Genomic DNA, 20,971 nt, shown 5'->3' with positions numbered 1-20,971 from the left:
TTTGCATAAATTAGTAACGACGCACTCTGCACGACTTCTAGCCTTTGGCTGCATCGTGGGGGGGAGCTCGTCTCCTTCGTCAGGGTATTGGTGTTCGTCGGCCCTGGTCTGCATTTGATGGCTGCGCCTCGAAACGACTCTGAAAAGTTTCAATGATACTAGACTCATCTCTGTGCGAATCATCATTGAATAAGACAGCGGCCGTCAGACGCTGAAGGTGTTTCTGCTGTCATGCCTGTGCTGCAGTTTAATACTGATGCATTGATTGCTTTTCCCCGGCATGTCTTTCTGCGATGCCAACACATGGTGGACATGTCGTCTCCGCTTCAACGCCACCGTTGATGCTGATATCTCCATCGGGGCGTTTGGCCACACCTGAGTGAAATGGCTCCGAACTATCAAATGGAGAAGAGGAGTGGTCGGCGGTAAGGTGGCTTTTGATGATGACGAAATATTCTGCATTCTGTTCGTTGTCTTTATTGCTCTCCGCACGAGGCTGTGTCCGCGGTGGAGGTCAACCGTTTGGCCAGCTGCTGACTGGAACACTGTCGAAATGATATGATATCCTGACCTGGAAGCACAGATATTGCCACGATGGAGGCTGAAGCACAGCCTTGAGGCAATAAAATAGCAGGCTCTGGCATGCATCTGTGATATCCGTTGGCAATAGTCAATGCTGTGCCATTTAATGCATAGAATATCACATGCCTAGGCAAAGGGAATGAAGTTTGATGGGATCGACGAGTTAAAGCTGACATTGTAGCCATGTGTGGCACCAAGATCGGTTTAATTGCTGTGACAACTGCAGCATTCTTCATCGCTGGTGGCACACCCTAAGTCGACCAAACCGTTCAATGACCCAGCATTGAGTCCTTCAAACTGGACGTTGCTGAGTAAATTCATTCACAAAAAAAATTAGCAATCTGACATTGGACATTTTAAATGAGGGCAAAACAATTGCAAAGTGCCCAGGCGCCGCATCCAACAGCAAGCTTAACAACTCAAATGGACCATAAACTCAGGAGCAAAAAGTCCATGCCACCAAGACCAGAAAATGGAGAGACATCAAAAGCCTGAGTCCATGTCTGTCTGCCAAACATGGAACGGCGGCCGCTCGGCCCCACATCTGAAGCCCGCCCATCATTGATCTTGACCAAACCTGGATAGAGCTACATTTTGAGGTGAGACTCGAAATGCGAAGCTTTGCGCATCAGAAACAAACATCCATTTCCGCTTCCAAGAATTCCAATCCATCCAGCTCAACACGGGGCCGATTAATAGTGCGATTACAAAAGTCCACCAGCACAGCAAATATCTTCCCCACCCATCCGACAGCTCGGCAACCACCGCCGACTGCCCTCAGTCAAATCCACCGTCGCCTCCCAGGAGATCCTAGGCTTTTGTTTCACGACCAAGGCCAGCAAGGGAGATAGCGACCGAAACACGCATGAGCCACGACTCTCACATGGCCGAATGTCGTCGGCGGTAAAGCAGGACCTAGCGGTCAGCGGGAGCACTGCCACTGGCATCGACACCGCATCTCGAGGCGTGATTGAAGATGCAAACCACACGGCAGACCGCAGCAATCATACAAACGACGACGACGATGTCCCCCAAGATATGGTGTCGTCTACACTGTCCAACAGCTCTGTCACAAGTCCGCCGTACTGGATGAACGCGAGCACCCACCAGCGCAACATATCCAACATTTCCGCCGAGTCCTTGCCAGTCGGTGCGATCACCCTGCAAGACAACGACACGAGCGAGCACGACGATCGGAACAATGCGTGCTGGGCGAAGAGCGTCGAGATTGTCGACTACACCATTGTCAATGGAGGGGCGACCAGTATTGGCGCATTTGTCGTGTGGAATGTCCGCGTGGAAACGTTGACAGTATGTATTTGGATGGTTAATGCAGGGCTTTCATGACGACTAACTGTATTTATAGGGAAGCTACATGAACATTCGGAAGAGATATTCAGAGTTTGACGACTTCCGCGGCAAATTGGTCAGATCGTTTCCAACTTTTGAAGGGGCAGTCCCGCCACTGCCGCCCAAGAGCGTGATTTCCAAGTTTCGACCGAAGTTTCTGGATAAGAGGCGGGCTGGCCTGCAATATTTTCTCAAGTATGTTTCATTCTTGCACAGGTTTCCGCTTCAGCTTAAGAGCTTACTGGTATTGTATACCATGTGCTCTTACTGCTTCGTGTCCGGCGCTAACGATGAGAAGCTGCATATTATTAAATCCAGAGTTTTCAGGGTCGCCGGTCCTGAAGGAATTTCTCTTTTCCTGATCCGCCACGGCATCTGACTGAATTCTATGGGTGCAATGGCATATTATTACGAAGTTGTCTGGGTTATTCGACGTACAAATTAGCGGGATATTTATTGAACTGCCCACTTTGGGCAATGGACATACAGCTGTCTACTAGTGACAGCATACTTTTCTTCTTGTTTTTATCCCGTTTCTTTCCCTGCGGTGTAGGGAAACACGGCTTGGACTTATTGGTTCTTATTCATTTCTCATTGCGGCGCAAGAAGGCGCGCAGTAATAAACAGTCTACCATCTAGTGCACGCTTGATACTCCTTCACGACCTCGTAAAAACCCCCATTGCCAAGAGCAACGCCTTGCAAAAGACTCGCCCATATCAGCTGGCATATCCATCCCTAGCAGATTATCTACAATGCAATCTCAGCCTTTGTGCGTCAGTGCTCGCCCCGGGCAGTAGCGCATGCTCAGCCTCCAAGAATGCCTCACTTTGGACGTGATGCGACGCTGTCTTGGGCCTCCGCCACGCCCCATAGACCAGCTATATGCACGAGGGCTGTGGGACTGGACCAGTCATGCACTGGAGCATCGGACGGTATCCGAGTTTGTTTCGAGGATCAGGGCTTCAAGGCGCGTGGTAAGACTGGATTGAGGCGGAATTTGCGACCGCAATCAAGCCTTTTTGGTGTCTGGGGGCCGAGCAGCTCGCAGCAAACAATAAATGGCACTGAGACTATTGTTCTTCGCTGGGGTTTTGTGTCGAGCATTTGGGACTCGAAGAAAAGCCATGCAGTGTCAGTTGAGAGCAGCGAAAACATAGCCCCTTCTCTCCATTTTATAAATGACCACGCTGTTTCTGTCTTGGCGACAATTTTATTTTTATCACATTCCCGACGACTTTCTCATGCGCTTCGGCCTAATCTATTTGATCTGTGCTGTGTCAGTTGCGTAATCGCGCCAAGGATCCGGGTGCCGGACAGCGAATCCAGCCTTATGTACCGATGATCTGATCAGCGATCCACGTATACTGCTCAAGGCTCTTGAACTCGTCATCCTTTGCCGATTATTCCTACCGTGCTTTCTGATTTTTCACCTATCAATTCGTGCGTTGCGTACCTTGCACTGATGGCGGAGTGATTTGCATGATTTATATTAAATCGATCTTTGTCGCCCCACCGATCTGGTCCATCTTGAGAAGACAAGACAACATAAGAGTTCTTGAAGCTGCATCTAGTATCTTAACTGTTTGAAGAAGTTGGCATGGCGGCTTGAGCATCGACATCGCCTTTACAGCATTCTTCACGATCAGACGAATAGCCGGTGTCACTCAAACCCACGATAGTCTGCTAACCAACGCCTCTAGCGATCGGGACTTCGCCCATCCTCGCGACCAACGCCGCGATCCGAGATTTATTACCACGATCCAACCATTGCAACGGAAAAAGAGCTCCCCACCTCGAGGGAAACCTTTGCATTGGCGCCACGAACTAGCTTGCTGCTGAATGACGCCCCTCCAACGGCGGGGAGGGCGCCCATGCTGCATACGGCAGGATTCGGTCCAACATCTAACGTATAAATAAATTCATGGGTCTAGACCAGAGGATCATGCCGTCGTCCGACAGTGCCGTTTCCTTCGATACCTGGCCGTCCACTCCCAAGACCAAAGAATACATGGATTCCCTGGTTCTTCCGTCCCAGGACAAGTTCGAGCAGATAGCTCACGTACAGGAGGAGAAGGAAGTTGAATCACGACGACGAGCTAAAGAAGAGTGGCGTCACCGTTCCACGTCCGGTGCATCTGCATCTGTGTCAGACAGCGCACACAGCCATACCACTGCAACGGGGCCAGGCCACAGCCATGAGCGCGACAAGGCCGCCAAGGTCATACAAAAGACGTTTCGAGGCTATCGCGCCAGGCGAGAACTGGAGGGCTACAGTCTAAACGCAAGCACGCGATGGGTCACGGCCGTTCGAGAAGCCCAGTTTCGTCAGAGCACGAAGCCTCGTGGTGTTGCTGACACCGACACCAACGAGGTTCTTGCGCTGGAGGACCCGGTTGACTATCGACCCGCGAGCGCACGGCAAAAATGGAAAAAGGCAAGCTTGGTGGCGCGCAGGGCAGGACACGATGATTCGGACACGGATTCGGACTCAGACGACGATGATGTGCTGGCGGGAATGACGTCAGAGGAGAGAAGTGCAGCGAGGGAGAAACGTGTCAAGGCGACGACGCAGAGACGCCAGGCGGCGCGGATGATGGGCCTGCAGTACTTTTTGGAAATGGTGGACTCCAAGCATCGGTATGGCAGTAATTTACGCATGTACCACGAGGAGTGGAAGGCGTCCAACACCAAGGAGAACTTCTTCTACTGGCTGGACTACGGCGAGGGTAAGAACATCGAGCTGGATACGTGTCCTAGGGACAGACTGGAACGCGAGCAGGTGCGCTACCTTTCGCGGGACGAACGACAGTACTATCTCGTGCGAGTCGACGACGAAGGCCGTCTGTGCTGGGTGAAGAATGGGGTGCGAATCGACACAACCGAACAGTTTAGAGATAGCATCCACGGCGTTGTGCCCATTGACGATCCCACGCCTGCATTCACACCTACTTCCTCCCAACCGCCAGAAGACAACGACGACAGCGACTCAGACTCCTCCGCCGAATCCAGGCGCGAAGCCGACCGCGCCGCCAAATACGCCGACTCAAACCTCGACGACACCAAGGGCCTCAAAAAAATCACCCACATCTCCGCCTCCACAATCTTCAACCAACTTCTCCGCAAGTCCGTCAAGAAAAACACATGGATCTTCGTCGCAGACACCTCCTTCAGACTCTACGTGGGCATCAAAGACTCCGGCGCGTTCCAGCACTCCTCCTTCCTCCAAGGCGGCCGCATCTCCGCCGCCGGTCTCATCAAGATCAAAAACGGGCGTTTATCCTCCCTGTCCCCCCTGAGCGGACACTACCGCCCCCCCGCGAGCAACTTCCGCGCCTTTGTAAAGAACCTCAAGGAGGAGGGCGTGGACATGAGCCACGTGAGCATATCGAAGGCGTACACCGTCCTCGTGGGGCTGGAGACGTACCTCAAGACGAGGAGGAAGGGGAAGGAGTTTGTGGGGAAGCTGATACACGGGAAGGACAAGGTGCTTGCGCCGGAGGAGGTGAGGCGGCGGGAGGAGGAGAGGAGGGATAAGAGTGAGAGTGCGGCGCTGGAGAGGAGGGTGCTGGAGAGGGAGAGGGAGGAGGAGGAGCGGGAGAAGAGGGGGATGAGTACGGGGGATAGGGTGGTTGGTAAGATTAGGAGTTTGCCGGTGCATACGAAGTAGCTGAGGTTGGATTAATACCCCGGATATAGTTGATGGTTTGCTTGTCGACTGGTGCGTGCTAGCATATTAGGATAGCCGAGAAATGACAAGATTAAAGAATAACCTGTACTATCTCTCTGCATCAGCGGAGCGTTCCGTTTTGCCAGGTTGAATGACCTAGTGGTCATTTTCTTTGATGGACCGTTATGTAATTTGACTAGTAAAGGGAACGCTCCAATATTTTAGATTATATTGCGTTGGCAGGCAACCAAACGTTTGGACGAAGTCTAGCACTCTCGAGACGCTGTACTGTTAAATGGCTGAACCACACAGAGAAATCACTGGGATTCGTCGTCGAGCAAGCGGAATTTGACGACTTCCCCAGCAAAACTCATAATCCAATTCAATGTTTACGTCAGATACCGAATAAAAGTACTGCAACGACGCGAATTCATTACAAATTACAAATAATTCATCTCGCGGTTGGAAAGATGAAATCATTGCGCGAACAAAGGTATAGGGTAGTCACCACATTCCTCCACAAACGCGGTGCCTCGAAACTCGTTGACAGGCCCAATTCAGGGGCTGTTCCCCTCAACGCACTGAGCCCAGGCAGGTACACCCACTAAAACGGAAGTGGTCGCTAGCGGCTTCAGCGCGTCCCTCACTGATGGACCACCAGCTCAGTGCATCAAACACGGAAAATCCTGGCACCTCCGACGAAAAAATCGAAAACATTGAACAGACCAGAACCACCATCGAGAACACCGAGCAACGCGTCGTTGATATCGAGACTGATTCCTCAGCAGACGGCGACAGACAATGCCAGGCCTCGCCATCATCGCCAATGGCCTCCGTCACCCGCTCCAACCGGCGAGCTGAGGGCCTTCACCATCCGCACCATGGCCATCATCATCACCCCCATCCCCATCCGCACCCGCAGCAGCATCCGCATCACCTCACCAACCCCCTCACGCGTACCGGCAACCCAACCGCCAGCCTGTTTGCCTCGAGCGACGGCGTCGGCCGGGGCGGTCGTCAGAAACGAACCCTCGAACCTGCCGACCGCGATATCGATGCCTTGAAGCCCAAGAAGACGCGCATCGCCGTCGAAATCCTCGCCAGACACCAACCACCACCTGTCCAAGGTGTGCGGACTGCGACGGTTGTTCAGCCTCCGCCGATACCGCGACCTGCAACAGCCGTGCCTGTGCCTGTGCCAGCACCTCCAGCTGCACTTGCACCTCCAGCGCCCATCACAAACAACAACACCGCGATACACAAACCTGTCCCGACTACAACAGTTGCTCCGCCGTCTAGGCCGACTCCTACTTCTGTGATTGCACCGCCAGTTGCAGTCCCTCCTGCTGTGAATTCTGGCAATGCAGTCTCAACTCCGCCTGTGCCTGTGCCTGCACCCACCCCCAAGCCAAGACCACCACTTGAACTGGACCAAAATCTCACCAAACACCAGGCCAAAGTTATCAATGGTATCAAGGCCGAACTTGATCGGTTGCAGCCGCAGCCCATGTCCACCCGCGAACAAGGGCGTAAACTGCGCTCGCAGGAGGCTACTCGATTCAAGAGCGATTTGTCCGCATATTTTCCCGACTATGACGAAGTAATTGGAAATGATCCCAGAGAGCAACGTACGTTCTATTCTTACCTAATCCCGCATGTATCTGCGGCGTTCCCGAACCATTGACGTTTTGCTATTCGTCTCTTGCATTATGTGCGTGGAATTGACCTGTCGTGCAGATTTATTGAACCTAGAAACGCCAATTGTGGTGGTTGACTCCAATCCTCGACGCGTCATTACAGAAGCCTCAAAGGGTGCACTTGCACGAGCGCAACAGCAGCAGCAACAACATCAAATCCGCACCACCGAGTTTCCTGTTCGCGGTTATGGTGACTCTTTGTACACCGACGTGTTTGATTCACAGAGAATCGATTTCCGATTCTTGGAAACCCAGCAAAATAATAAGAACCTCGATGATCCATTACCAGATCGTCTGTTTGAGCCTTCGCACAGGAGAGCCGAACGACTAGAGCGATCAATACGCAACACAGAAAAAGGACGTGCTCAGCATGAAAAGGACCAAATAATTCGGCTATTGGAGGGCCTCCAGGGTCACGACTGGCTGAGAGTAATGGGAGTGAGTGGTGTAACTGAAACCAAGAAGAAGTCCTTTGAGCCTGCACGTACATACTTTATCAAGGGCTGTCAAAGCATATTAGAAAAGTTCCGAACATGGAATCTGGAGGAGAAGCGGCGAAAACTAGAGAAGGAAAAGGCATTACAGGCAGAACAAGAAGCCGCACTGGCGCAAGAGGAGGATCAGCAAGAAACGCCCCTCAAAACAGAGATTGCGGACTCAGCCTCAGAAGATGATGCGGACGAGAGCGAAGACGGCCAAGACCAAGGCTCTAGCAAGATGGACCACGGTGCAGACGAAGTCATAGAAGACGTCGAAGAGGTCGTGACCTCACAGAGCGATACCAGCGATGCATCACCTGCTAAGCAACTTCGGCAAGAAGCTCTGGCAAGATCACAGTTGGCTGCTGCAAATGCTAGGAAGTTGAAGGCGCCGCCACGGTCCACACCTCCAAAGGCAGCAGAGCCGCCAAAGGAGCTCACTTCGTTCTTCAGCAAGAAGTACGAGCGCGATAGCGCCCTCAACCGAACACGTCGCACGGGCCGGAAGGTGCTGGCTTGGGGCCACCCGATTCCAGACATGGAGGAGGTTGACTTCGTCTTGCCGCAAGATTATCGCGATGAGGAGTTACTGAAATCCCGGGCGCGCAAGAAACGAAGAGACAAGCGCAACAGCCGGCCTTGATGTTCCTTTTCATTCCACGAGGGCAGTCTCCTCGCGTCGCACCACATCACCCCGACATCAGATAGAGACGGGCGTGTGGTTCTCATCTTTTCATTCTTTTGCATGGCGTTGGGGTTTGAGGCTCTGGTCTTCTCTTGTTCAGGGATCACACTGGTAGAGCCTTGTATTGTAGTATATTGATGAGTTTGTGCATTATCGACTTGGAACAAGTTGTCAGGAGCATGGAGATTAGCCGTTGTAGCGCTGGTGTTTTCCAGCGCAATATGAGTTCGGTGCAGGAGTATCATGTTTAGCTTCTAGGTACATATAAGATACCCGATGAATCATGTCCATAAATTAAAGCGTCTCTGACCGACTGGTTCCTGGGTTAAGGTTCTACTTGTGTTTACATGACCTGTAGCTGGACAATGGAAGCGTGAACCTTGACGAGCAGAAGCTTTGGGACCCACTTTCTCTACGCATCCTTGACAACACCTTCAAGTGGTCCGTGCGCTGTCGGCCATCCAAGCTCGCGAACTCTCCCATCATTTTCAAGACCGACAAATGCGCGGCACCAAATTCACCTTTCCTCCGTACAATTCACTCTTCACACCTCACGCCTCGCGCTTTCCACCTTTGCGCGCCCGAATACATTCCACGTGTAGCCTGCGCCTCTGCGCTGCCATTCTTTTTGCTTCTTTCAGCGCACGACGTCGAAAGAGACACGCACCTCCCAACGTTACGCTCTGATTACTTCTTCGAAACCAACTCTGTCCCGATCTTCCGTGTACACCTCTTCGACCGCGTATCTCTTCGACCCGGCATTCGTTTCGCCCAGCAGCCGTCTGATATGCATGTGATTGATTCCTAGTGACACCCCGATATTCGAATGTGCATATAGGGAATAGGCAACGGCGCTCGCTGATGCGAGGTCTGTGAAGACCCATCGCGCTCAGGGAGCTTGGGACCGACGGCAACAACCCACCGAATCCAAGGCAGAATCGTTTTTCGATTTTGTCGACGGATATTCAGACAGGCCACTAATCTCGACACCATGTCGCTGCTTGACAGTAAAGTGCAGCACCCTCTGCTGGACGCAAGCGATGATCTACCTCCGATTAAGGACGACCCGGTCCAGGAATTCTTTGTCATCAAGCAGGAGGCAAACCTGGATGTGAACTTTCGCGAGAGAAAAATCGCTGGCACCGTCGACATCTACATTGTCATCTTCTCAGACAAGGTCGAGGAGGTACATCTTGATGCCGCCCACTGCGAAATCGACACCGACAATGTCATTCTTACCGAGATGCGCGAGGCCCACGGTGAAGCGATAGAAGGGCAAAAACGAAAGGCAGTCGTCGAATACGAGGACCCCTACAAGAGGCTCTCTCATCCCACCAGCTGGAGATGGAAAGCCGAACATCACGATCTGCGGCGGAAGAGAGCCCGAAACGTCTTTCACAACCGAAAGACTGATGTCCCCGCCGAGAATAGAGAGATCGAGGGATGCACACCAGTCTACGGATCGTTAAAAATTAGTCTTCGAGGAGGGAAAGAAAGCGAACGGCCCAAGTTGATTATCAGGAAATCTACGTCAAACCTCGATGGCATCGACAAGGGCCACAAGCAGTTCAAAATCACCATACCGTTTACGAATAAGAACCCTCGCGATGGACTGCATTTCGTCGGAGTTGACGCTCTTGACAATCGATACACGCACATGTATACTCGACATTCAATCCAACCAGGTACTGCGTGTATCTTCCCCTGCGTCGACGATCACGGTGCCCGATGTGACTGGAGGATATCCATTCGATTTCCACGGACTCTTGGAGACGCGCTTGACCAAGCATTGGCTACGCAAAAGGATACCATGGGAAATGGCGTCGACAAGCCGCATGATCACGATGATCGTAAGACGATGCTCGCGGAAGAGGACAAGCTTCGAGAAATGACTGTCGTTTGCTCAGGGTTTCTCATGGAGGAGACTATCGACCCCCAAAATGACCACAAGAAGATTATGACATTTGAGCCGGAGAAGAAGGCGTCAGTGCAAAAGCTGGGATTTGCCATTGGCCCGTTTGAGCATATCGATTTGTCGTCTGAATTTAGAACAGAGGAGGATGAAGTGAAGCTCGGCACGAGTGCGCTCAAGGTCCACGCCTACTGCTTGCCTGGTCGTGGTGACTGGGTACGCAATACAGGCGCAGCCCTGACAATGGCAGCAGACTTTTTGACGTATACGTTTGCCAAATATCCCTTTGGCAATTTCAAAGTTCTGTTCCTCGAGGATATGGTCGAAGACACTGTGCCGTTGCACTCTCTGGCATTTATAAGTACTCGCCTACTCTTTCCAGAGGACATTATCGACACGGAGATCGAGACAACCAAGAAAATTGTCTTCACGCTGACGTACCAGTGGATTGGAATTAACATGATACCCAATACTCGAAATGACCTCTGGCTTGTTTTGGGCATTGCCCACTACATGACGGACTTATTCATGAAGAAGCTCTGTGGCAACAACGAACACCGATTTCGCATGAAAATCATGTCGGACAAACTGGTGGATGTCGACATTGACCGGCCGTCACTATTCGATCTGGGTCCAAACTTGCATTTGGGTGAATTTGAAATGGATTTCATGTCCTTGAAAGTGCCAGTGGTCTTCTTTATTCTTGACAAACGAATGATCAAAGCCTCTGGCGGCCATGGCCTGACTAGAATCCTGCAAAAGTTCCTGACCAAAGCCCAGATTGAAAGTAGCGACAGGTCAACAATTCTTGATACGGAGAAATTCAGGGCGGTGTGCGAAAAGGGTTCCCGTTACCGGTTAGAGGCCTTTTGGAATCAGTGGGTATACGGCTCAGGCTGTCCCAGATTCGATGTCAAGGCCAAGTTCAACAAGAAGAGGCTTTGCGTGGAGTTGACGCTTAATCAGATTCAGCACCAGGTAGCCAAGAAAACTATTGGCTTGGAAAGGGACGACTTTCTTCGGGTTGTCAAAGAGCGACGAGCTGGCATGAAGCTGGGAGAGGTACAGCCATTGTTTACGGGACCTATGACTGTGCGGATCCACGAGGCTGATGGAACCCCTTATGAGCACATACTTGAGATCCGAGAGGATGCGACCCGATCAACAAAATTTGAAATTCCTTACAACACCAAATACAAGCGGCTGAAGCGGACAAGGCGCATGAAAGAGAAGCACAGTGGTGGCGGAAGTATGGAGATTACAGAGAACGCGGACGACGCTCTGCTTTATTGTCTTGGAGATGTGCTTCAAACCCCTGATGATCTCAGGGACTGGGAACTAATAGAATGGGACCCCGAAACGGAACGAAAGATGGACCAGGAATCTTACGAGTGGATACGTGTTGATGCGGATTTTGAGTGGGCGTGTGATATGAAGCGCACTCTCGAGCCGTACATGTATGTCTCGCAACTTCAGCAAGATAGGGATGTGGTTGCGCAGCAGGATGCCATGCTCTATCTGGCGAACGGGCCGCTTCATCCTATTGCCTCTGGCTTCCTCGTCCGGACCCTGATCGACAAGAGATATTTCCACGGCATTCGGACCATGGCTGCCGAGGCATTGCCACGGCAGTCAAATATCAAGGACATCCCATTGTTGGGCTTGAGGCAGCTCATGAGGGCATTCCGGGAAATGTTCTGCTACCAGCAGACCAACCAGCCGTACCCGAATGATTTCACCGACAAGAAACAGTACATGGTTCGACGTGCGGTGATCAAAGCCATCTCCGAAGTCCGTGACCACACATACCGCTGCCCCCTGGAAGCTCGACAGTTCATCTTGGATCAGCTCCTGTTCAACAACAATGAAGACAACCCTTACTCTGACCACTTCTACATTGCAGCACTAGTCGAAGCCTTGGCCACCTCTCTCATCCCATCTAAAAAGGACGACTGGCTCTCCCGCCAGAGCAAAGCTCTCGATGAGGACGAGCGACAATTCTTGGAGCGGGCCATGGAACAAATTGAACGAGTCCTGCGCCGTGACGAGTGGACCAACTCATACCGAAATGTGTGGACCATTGCTGGTTTGGACGCAAAGCAGCGGCTGATGAAGGCAGAGGTCATCCCCAAGAGCTACGGTGATTTTGCGCAATATTTGCTGGACGGGACTCGAGACCTGATTCGCATCAAAGCCTTTGAAGCGCTCATCGACCTGGGTGCCATGATGGATCCAACTGTCTTCACTTTCTTCCTGTATGCACTCATGACAGACAGATCTCCATTTGTTCGCAACAAGCTCATACAAGCCATGGCAAGTGGTCTTGCCGCAATCGCCTTTGGAGAGCATTCCACGATCGTTAAGAACGAACCGGCCACTAACGATGCGGACGAGACGCTTCTCTTGGTACAGGATAGTGCCCAAGAAATTGAGGCGAGAAAGGAAATGTTTGCCCGCAAAGAAAATCTGGACGCTGCTTTGAAGGCTCTCCGAAAAGAAATGGACGAGATGTACGTCAAGGATGAAAGACATTACAGCAACGCAATGCGTAAAGCGCTTGACCATCCCAGCCTTGGACGGACCGAGGTTGAGAACTTGCTAGATCTTGCAGCCATGATGTTCGAAGAGGCCGAAGGTTGGGTGCTAACGCTTAATCTACCCAAGGCCTGGAAGGTGGAGAGGTCGGCTCAGAAGTTGGCTGACCGACTCATCTTGAAGTTCAAGTCTCACTACAAGACGCAGCCAAAGCATCCCATCTCTTTCCCTGCAGCAGTCGAAGCCCCGCGACCGGCTCCTCTTCCCAGAACATCATCTATCAAGATCAACACAGGCAAGGCTTCTGCATCTCAGAGGCCGACACCTGCACCAGCAAAGAGTGAAGTCGACACAATTGTTGCAGCTTCAGTACCACATATTAATGGGACGAGTAAGACAGATATTGGCGGTGTCTCAACCCCGGCGTCGGCGGCACCGAAACGACCTCGGCCAGAAAATGCACACGGCACGCCGTTGCCAAAGCGTCCAAGGACCGAGTCATCCACAACTAACGGCGATAAGCCTTCCAAGAAGAGACGTATAGTGACATTGAAAACTGGTAATTCCAAGCGTCTGGCTGTCATTCTTGGAGTTCCACTCGGATCCTCGTCAGGTGTTAGAACGGCTCTCCCCACGGGAGCCCCCAAGGAACCGTCGCCAGGAAGCGCACCAAAAGACAGCATCACTGCCAAACCCAGGAAACCGCTTCCTTCGGGCGATGGTGTGCGCAAACCGCTGCCGGGCAGCGCTTCTCCGGCTCCTCAATCAACGCCAAAGGTCACTATTGACACAAAAGTTGCCACACCGTCCGTTGGGAAGGCCCGCAGCCCTCCTGCCTCGGCGACACCAGTCAGTGCAAGGCCAAAGATCAAGATTATCCGAAAGCCGCAACCACCACCCGCATCTTAGAGAGAGAAAAAGGACGCCACAGGGGCTGCAACAGCCACAAATTCTGGGTGGTATAGAGGCGCAATGACACGTCAAAGGACGCAGGTCTTGGCATTGTTGACTCCGCCCCCCAGTGAACCCAGTGAAGTGGAAGAGGATGAAGGCGAAAGGTAGATATGTCCTATAGAGCGAGTAGGTGTTGTTGGTTCACTATTCCATACATCTCCTTGGTTTATGTTTCATGTGTATGATAGCGAGGATAGGGGATAGTATCCTTCAGGCATGTTGTTGAAGATCATCAGGGTATTCGCATGGAGTTGGGTGTAGGCAATCAGTAGACTAGAAACAGTCTAGAAATGATGGAATTGAATCCAATACGATTGCTCTGCATTCGATGTGAGGTTTGCATGTTTCCCGTTTTCTTGTTTATTACAAACTTTCCACTCTGTATTCATTCTATGTGAGATTGTAATTTTTTTTTTAAGCGTCTATCATCTAGTAAACTTTTCACTCTAAGTTTCTGCATTGTTTCTATTTTTACTGTTTATGATTCCAGTCAACTTTTACTCTGTATTGATTTTATGTGGAATTTGCATTATTTCTATTTTCTATTTATCATCACAATTGACATTCTATATTTTTGCATTATTCCTATTTTTACTATTTATTATGCCATTTCACTTTTTACTCTGCATCGATTAATGTGAAATTTGCATTATGCCTATTTTCCCATTTGTCATCACAATTGACTTTTTACTTGCATCGATCTCATGTGCAAGTTGCACGCTTCCCATTTTCCTGTTCGCCCATTCCCCCTACCAACCGCGAGGCTGAGACCCCGACCCAGTTTGTGGGTTTCTTGTGGATTTGCTGACCAGTCCAGCCACCTCAATGGTCAGCCTCGTCATGCCCGCATGTGCGATAAGACCCCACCCGCCTACCTTATCACCACGTGACGCGGAATGACCCGCAATTGCGGTTGTGCGAGGCCCCGTCAGATCTCGTCACCCTCTGCCACTTCTCCAGGAGAGCTTCCCAAGTTTGCACCACGGCTTCTCTCGGTGCGTCTGCTTCACCTCTTGTTTTTTGCCCACCACAAACCTCTTTGTATTTGTTTTTCCTTCTTTCTTACCTGCCGAGCCTGAGACCTCAAGCTTTACAATATCTGCATCCATGTAGATATTCATTGGTCTAGGTTTGCCCTACGAGCTGTGAGTACTTGTTCCTGCCTTTTTTTTGCCCTTTGTCGCCGACCGCGATCGGGGGCACGGGTTGAGCTCTGCGTCTGGACTGCCCGCCCACAACGACATTGACTTGACTGTTTTGTCATGAGCGTGGAAGTTGTGACACTTTGCAGGTTGATATTGGGAACAGTGAATTTATGCTGACGCCGTCTTGTAGTTTTGAAAGAGCATGAATAACCAGAACCTCCACGGGCGCAGTGGTGGTCCGCCGTACGATCGCGATCGCGAAATGGACGACCGACACCGCGCCATGCAGCAGCACGAAGATATGCGCCGTGACCAAGAGCGAGAGAGAGAACGCGAACGCGACCGGGAGAGAGAACAAGCCGATCGGTACCAGCAGGGTCCTGGGGTGCCTCATCAGAGCAGCGCTGGCTCCATCCCGATTCACCAGCCTGTGGCATCGCGGATCCCGGGTGCTATACACAGTCCGGGGGGTCTGCTTGCGAATCATAGTGGCAACCCGCCGCCGCCTGGTGCTTCTCTGGGCGCGCCGTCGGGGCCTGTCAATTTTGGGGGTCCCCTCCAGCAGAGCGGTGCTGCGTCTCAACAGCATCAGATGTATGCGCCGATTGGGCATTCGCAAGCTCCTCCGAGTGCTGGGCAGCCGGCCCCGGCTTCGGCTGCGGGATTTGGCGGCCCTCAGGCACAGCAGCAGCCTGGACAGCAGGATCGCGGAGCGGCAGCTAAGGGAGCTGCGGCGATTGTAGGCGTGACGCCTGGCGGACATCAGATTCCGGGGGGGATCACACAGGGCCAGCAGCCGATTCTTAATGTGAGTTGATATGTGTCCTAGCCGGCACTTTTGTCATTGGATGAATTTTCTGTTGTTCACTGGTCGTCACATGGGGGTGACGTTTGCACTGCGGCGTTCTTCTGTCCTTCCGTTTGTCTTTGAACAAATGCCGTTTGTTGCCAATTTGGTCTTCTATTCTTTGTATTCCTGAGGAAAGGTTTCTTTGGGAGTACTCTCTTTACAACTAAAGTCACAACCTGTCTCAAGCGAAACAGAGTTAGCGCCTTCATCATATGCCTACCGGCAGACATCTCAACTGCTGCACTGCGCAAATGACTTCACGCAGGACTTGGGTCCTTGGCCTTGCTGCTACTCCAGAGCTACTGGAGGCCTTTCGAGAAGGTGGACAGCGCGTGGTTGATCTGTGTGGTGATGACATTGAGCGATGGGCACTCCATCGGCATTTTGGCGTATATTTTGACATTCTTTCGCTATATGACGATTGTGCGAACGATGCGCTAACTGTGGCTACCTAGGATGCGTTAACCTACTTGGACCAAGTCAAGGTCCAGTTTCACGACCAGCCCGATGTTTATAACAGGTTCTTGGACATTATGAAAGATTTCAAGAGTCAAGCGTATGTGTGCTTCTGTGCCTGGAATACTGGACTGTCATTAACATGAACTTAGCATTGATACACCGGGCGTCATTAACCGGGTCTCGGAGCTGTTTGCTGGGCATCCTAACCTCATTCAGGGCTTCAACACCTTTCTGCCTCCCGGCTACAGGATTGAGTGCGGCGCCGGAAACGATCCAAACACGATTCGAGTGACAACTCCGATGGGCACTACCGTACAGTCCATAGCTGGACGTGGTCAGGGAGAACATGGTGGCCCTGGTATGAGCCAGCCTCTATTTCCAGAGCGCGGCAGTCAATGGCAGCAACAGCAGCCGCCGCAATCACAACAACAGCAGCAGCAGCAACGCTCGCAACATAGCATTGAGAGCCCCGAGGCGAACTTTAGCACGCCTGTACAAAACGGAGCCAGTCTCTTTGTTCAGGCCGCAGCCCAAAGCGGCGCGTTTGATGCCCCTGGCTCTTCGCAAAGAAATGCGGCTCAGGGGCAACCTGGTGCTGCCAACGCGCCCGGGTCAAGACAGACCCCAGGTCCAACATCAGGACCGGGAGGAGCCAATGTTGGCGCAGGCAACCAAGCCAACATGGAGCGCCGCGGTCCTGTTGAGTTCAATCACGCCATTAGTTATGTCAACAAAATCAAGAACCGCTTTCAGGATAAGCCCGAGATCTACAAACAATTCCTCGAGATACTCCAAACTTATCAGCGGGAACAGAAGCCTATTCAGGATGTGTACGCTCAGGTCACAACTCTGTTCAATGCTGCGCCAGACCTGCTTGAAGACTTCAAACAGTTCCTACCCGAGTCTGCGGGACAGGCCAAGGCGACTCCCGGCCGTGGTGATGATGGCGCTCCTGCTGGGCCAAGTCACACCCCCCAGCCTGGCGGGCAAAAGATGCCTCCGCTGGGCAGCTTTGCGCCTCCGCCCAGCGCCAGCAAGGACAATAAGAAAAGACCTCGCGGTGACAAGCAGGCTGCTGTTGCTGAAGCGGCCCTTCCCGAGACAAATGCTGTGAATCGACTTCAACAAAGCGTTGTTAATGGCACCGGCAAGCGAACAAAAGTCAGTCATGCCAGGGCTACCGGAGATCCTTCAACTATCGAACCTACGCTCACTCCGGTTATGCCTGAGCCGTATCCCCCTCGTCCATCTGCCACGTCCAACCAGGAAGAAATCGCCTTCTTCGAACGGGTGAAGAAATTCCTCAGCAACCGATCGTCGATGAACGAGTTTTTGAAGCTTTGCAATCTTTTCAGCCAGGGGATCATTGACCGAAATACTCTGTTCCACAAGGGCGCTCTGTTCATCGGAGCCAACCCAGACCTGATGACGTTTTGGAAGACGTTTGTTGGCGTGGACTCTCAGGATGTCGTCATTGAGAATCAGCCAGCACCTCCCACGGAGAAGCTGTCGCTCAGTAATTGCCGAGGATACGGCCCTAGCTACAGACTTCTTCCCAAGAGAGAGCGCTTGAAGCCCTGCAGTGGCCGCGACGAGCTGTGCCACTCGGTTCTCAATGACCAGTGGGCGTCCCACCCAACCTGGGCTAGTGAGGATTCTGGCTTTGTAGCTCACCGTAAGAACCAGTTCGAAGAGGGCCTTCACAGGATTGAAGAGGAACGCCATGATTATGACTTCAACATCGAGGCCAATCTTAAGTGTATTCAGCTTCTGGAACCGATTGCGCAGCAGATGCTTGCCATGTCAGCCGCGGAGAGAGAGTCTTTCCATATGCCTGCGGCACTTGCTGGCCAAAGCACGTCAATATTCAAGAGAATCTGTAAGAAGATTTACGGTGAGAGGGGTATCGATGTCGTCAATGACATGTACAGCCACCCCTTTGACGTGGTGCCAGTCCTGCTGGCCCGCATGAGACAGAAGGACGAGGAGTGGCGCTTCTCGCAGCGCGAATGGGAGAAGGTCTGGCATGCGCAGACGGAGAACATGCACCTCAAGAGCCTGGATCACATGGGCATCCTCGTCAAATCTACCGACAAGCGGAACCTCACTGCCAAGCACCTGGTTGATGTCATCAAGACCAAGCATGAGGAGCAGCGCCGTGAACGTGCTCTCAAAGGCAAGGCTCCTCGTCACCAGTTGGTTTGGGACTTTAACAACAAGCAGGTCATTCTGCAGCTGCTCCGCCTGATGATGCTCTACAGCATGCACAACGGACAGCACAGCACTCAGGAGAAGGAGAGAATTTTGGACTTTTTTGAGACGTTCGTCCCAGCATTCTTTGACCTTCCGGAAGAGATGTATCAGGACAAGCTACCGAAAATGCAACCAGATTCCGGCGAAGATGATAACGAGGACTCTACTCCTGCTGAGCTGACGAACGGACGAAGCCGCCGTAATGGCAAGAAAGGGGACCTACTTAGGGGAGTATTGGACCCCGTGCGCAACGGCAGCAAGCCTCGCAGCCAGAAGGAAGATAGTGCCGCCTCTGGAAGCAAGGAGACCACTCCTGATGTCACGTCGGCCAATGAGGAGGAGATGGGCGATGCGCCCGAGGAGGCTGCCGTGCCAGAAGTCTCAAATGAGCGGTGGATGCCAACCATCCCTAAGCCGGTTGTTGTTGGCGGCGACAATGCTCTCCTTGACGAAGGCGGCGAGTTGAAAGCGGACGGCTTCTTCACGCGGCCCTGGTACAACTTCTTCTGTAATCAGACCATTTACGTCTTCTTTAACATCTTCCAGACGCTCTACAACCGCCTGCTGGACATCAAGGAAAGCCACGAGCTTGTTTCTCAAGCGATTGAGCGTCTTAACAGACCCAAGCCAGCGAGGGACATTGGCTTCACTGAGAACCACATGACGTTCTTTGAGCCGACCGATGACCCCGAGATGTTTTGGCCCAAGACCGTGGAGCTGATAGAGGAGTACATCACCGGCGAGGTTGACGAGAACCGCTACCAGGATGTGTTGCGCCACTACTACCTTAAGAACGGATGGAAGCTGTACACTATTCAGGATCTCCTCAAGACGCTGTGCCGACTGGCTCTGACCTGCAGCAGCACTGATGCCAAGGAGAAGACGCCCGACCTGATCCATCAGTATCTGACTAGCCGGGAGAAGGAGGAGACCAGCTACCAGACGGAAATCTCGGCGCGAAAGTTTGCAGAGAAGTGCGTTAAGGACGGCGACATTTTTGTCATTTGCTGGGTGAGTTATTATATCCAGGTACAAGTTTCCTGTAGTGATTTGCTAACATGTACGTGTAGTTCCCACAAAAGAATGAAGCGACGGTTCGTTGGCTGCAGCGCGACGAAACGACGTTTTACATGGACGAGATGCAGGTCCGCGAGCGTTGGCAATATTACATCTCATCATTCATCCGGGTTGAACCCACAGAGGGCATCCCCCGCTCCAGACTGCAAAAGGTGGTCTTGACGAGAAATCTGCCGTCCGGTGACACCGACTCCGATTCAGACGAAGTCCCCAAGCCTCTGTCATACAATGAGAGTCTAACGACCAGCATCTGTCTCAAGAGCTCGAAAATGGTCTGGGGCCCCGGTACATCCGAGTACTTCATCTACGATCAGTCCCCGAAGACGCAGGAGGAGCGGGAGCGCCGAGAAAAGTTCACAAAGGCGCTCAGCGCGCACCGCGAAAGTAAACTCGTTGAAAAGATGGTGCATAACCCCTCATGGACCAAGGACATGAGTCCCGAAGAAGTTCAGGAGCAGAATAAGAACTTTCGCAAGTGGATGGATGATGGGGTTGCGCCTCCGGGTGGGGACGTTGAGATGGATTAGTGATGCTAGCGTCTGGTGGAAGCGGAAAGCAAATCAGCACATGTACGGTAGGGCAGACAGTTCGGACACGGAGCACAGGACTATGTTTTTATACCAGGGATAGGGTTAGGGATTATTGATTACTCTGTTTTTAGTGCTTGTCTTGTTGTAGTGGTCAATGCAGCGTGGCTCGGGTTTTGAAGCCTTATGGCATGGGGTGTATTTTAGATGATGAATGATTACTGCATGTGATTTGAGAGATGATGCCTGCAAGTAGTGGATTCTATGATGCGTGAGTGCGAGGTGTAAGTATTGCGGGGATTTTTGGTATGTTCTAGGTTGCACTGATGTCTGGTTAGGAGTATGCTTGTTGATTCTGGGCTCTCCAAGGTTGGACTAACAGTGTGGTTATCTGTAAGTATATGCCCAGCCAGTTGTTAGATATATTTAAGCCAAGTCTTGTACTGCCTACAGTCTGGTTATACATGGGAGTATTTACTCAGGATTCTTGGGTATCTTCTCCTAAGAAGTGTACTGTCTAGTCTGGAATAAATACGTTGCACACAGGTATTTGGTCTGCAAGACGTTACGAGGCCCTACAACTTATAAGGTACATTTGTCTAATAGACGAATTTAGAAACCTGTTAGACTACCCAGCATCTTGTGTCTGATGAGCGTGGTAAGTATGACTAAACGACCAGGGCGCTCGAACTTGACCTCTTTTCTGGTGGTAATATAGCTAGCTAGGTAGGTACTTATAGTGTACCCCTAAATTATATTGTATTACGGCTAGCGTCTTGCAAGTTGCCTACACTTTGC

The 20,971-nt window shown here is 51.8% G+C and overlaps 7 protein-coding genes across 7 annotated transcripts; 6 read left to right on the top strand and 1 right to left on the bottom strand.

The window, feature by feature from the left end:
* Positions 1-476: 476 nt before the first annotated feature.
* On the bottom strand, positions 477-818 carry VFPPC_16359 (hypothetical protein; the record flags this gene model as incomplete). Its single annotated transcript, XM_018294112.1, has 1 exon — positions 477-818. The coding sequence occupies one exon, from the start codon at positions 816-818 to the stop codon at positions 477-479; it is 342 nt and encodes a 113-aa protein (XP_018140192.1).
* Positions 819-1,473: 655 nt separating this feature from the next.
* On the top strand, positions 1,474-2,311 carry VFPPC_14870 (PX domain-containing protein; the record flags this gene model as incomplete). The annotated part of the gene is made up of 2 exons (XM_018292638.2): positions 1,474-1,893; positions 1,949-2,311. 2 exons carry the CDS (start codon positions 1,474-1,476, stop codon positions 2,309-2,311), a joined length of 783 nt encoding a protein of 260 aa, XP_018140193.2.
* Positions 2,312-2,750: 439 nt separating this feature from the next.
* On the top strand, positions 2,751-3,275 carry VFPPC_18067 (hypothetical protein; the record flags this gene model as incomplete). The annotated part of the gene is made up of 1 exon (XM_022429726.1): positions 2,751-3,275. One exon carries the CDS (start codon positions 2,751-2,753, stop codon positions 3,273-3,275), a length of 525 nt encoding a protein of 174 aa, XP_022285286.1.
* Positions 3,276-3,854: 579 nt separating this feature from the next.
* Positions 3,855-5,600, top strand: VFPPC_16360 (IQ calmodulin-binding domain-containing protein; the record flags this gene model as incomplete). The annotated part of the gene is made up of 1 exon (XM_018294113.1): positions 3,855-5,600. One exon carries the CDS (start codon positions 3,855-3,857, stop codon positions 5,598-5,600), a length of 1,746 nt encoding a protein of 581 aa, XP_018140194.1.
* Positions 5,601-6,249: 649 nt separating this feature from the next.
* VFPPC_11072 (IQ calmodulin-binding domain-containing protein) lies at positions 6,250-8,419 on the top strand (the record flags this gene model as incomplete). Its single annotated transcript, XM_022428738.1, has 2 exons — positions 6,250-7,165; positions 7,338-8,419. The coding sequence occupies 2 exons, from the start codon at positions 6,250-6,252 to the stop codon at positions 8,417-8,419; spliced, it is 1,998 nt and encodes a 665-aa protein (XP_022284183.1).
* A 1,033-nt stretch (positions 8,420-9,452) lies between these two features.
* On the top strand, positions 9,453-13,817 carry VFPPC_11073 (transcription initiation factor TFIID complex; the record flags this gene model as incomplete). The annotated part of the gene is made up of 1 exon (XM_018289341.1): positions 9,453-13,817. The coding sequence occupies one exon, from the start codon at positions 9,453-9,455 to the stop codon at positions 13,815-13,817; it is 4,365 nt and encodes a 1,454-aa protein (XP_018140196.1).
* A 1,392-nt stretch (positions 13,818-15,209) lies between these two features.
* VFPPC_11074 (paired amphipathic helix repeat domain-containing protein) lies at positions 15,210-20,173 on the top strand (the record flags this gene model as incomplete). The annotated part of the gene is made up of 4 exons (XM_018289342.1): positions 15,210-15,815; positions 16,313-16,413; positions 16,466-19,580; positions 19,640-20,173. The coding sequence occupies 4 exons, from the start codon at positions 15,210-15,212 to the stop codon at positions 20,171-20,173; spliced, it is 4,356 nt and encodes a 1,451-aa protein (XP_018140197.1).
* Between the last annotated feature and the right edge of the window lie 798 nt (positions 20,174-20,971).

The sequence above is a fragment of the Pochonia chlamydosporia genome, chromosome 6 (genome assembly GCF_001653235.2).
Source record: "Pochonia chlamydosporia 170 chromosome 6, whole genome shotgun sequence".
Lineage (NCBI taxonomy): Eukaryota > Fungi > Ascomycota > Sordariomycetes > Hypocreales > Clavicipitaceae > Pochonia > Pochonia chlamydosporia.
Note: the sequence above shows the minus strand (reverse complement) of the source record. Positions and strands in the feature narration are given on the sequence as shown.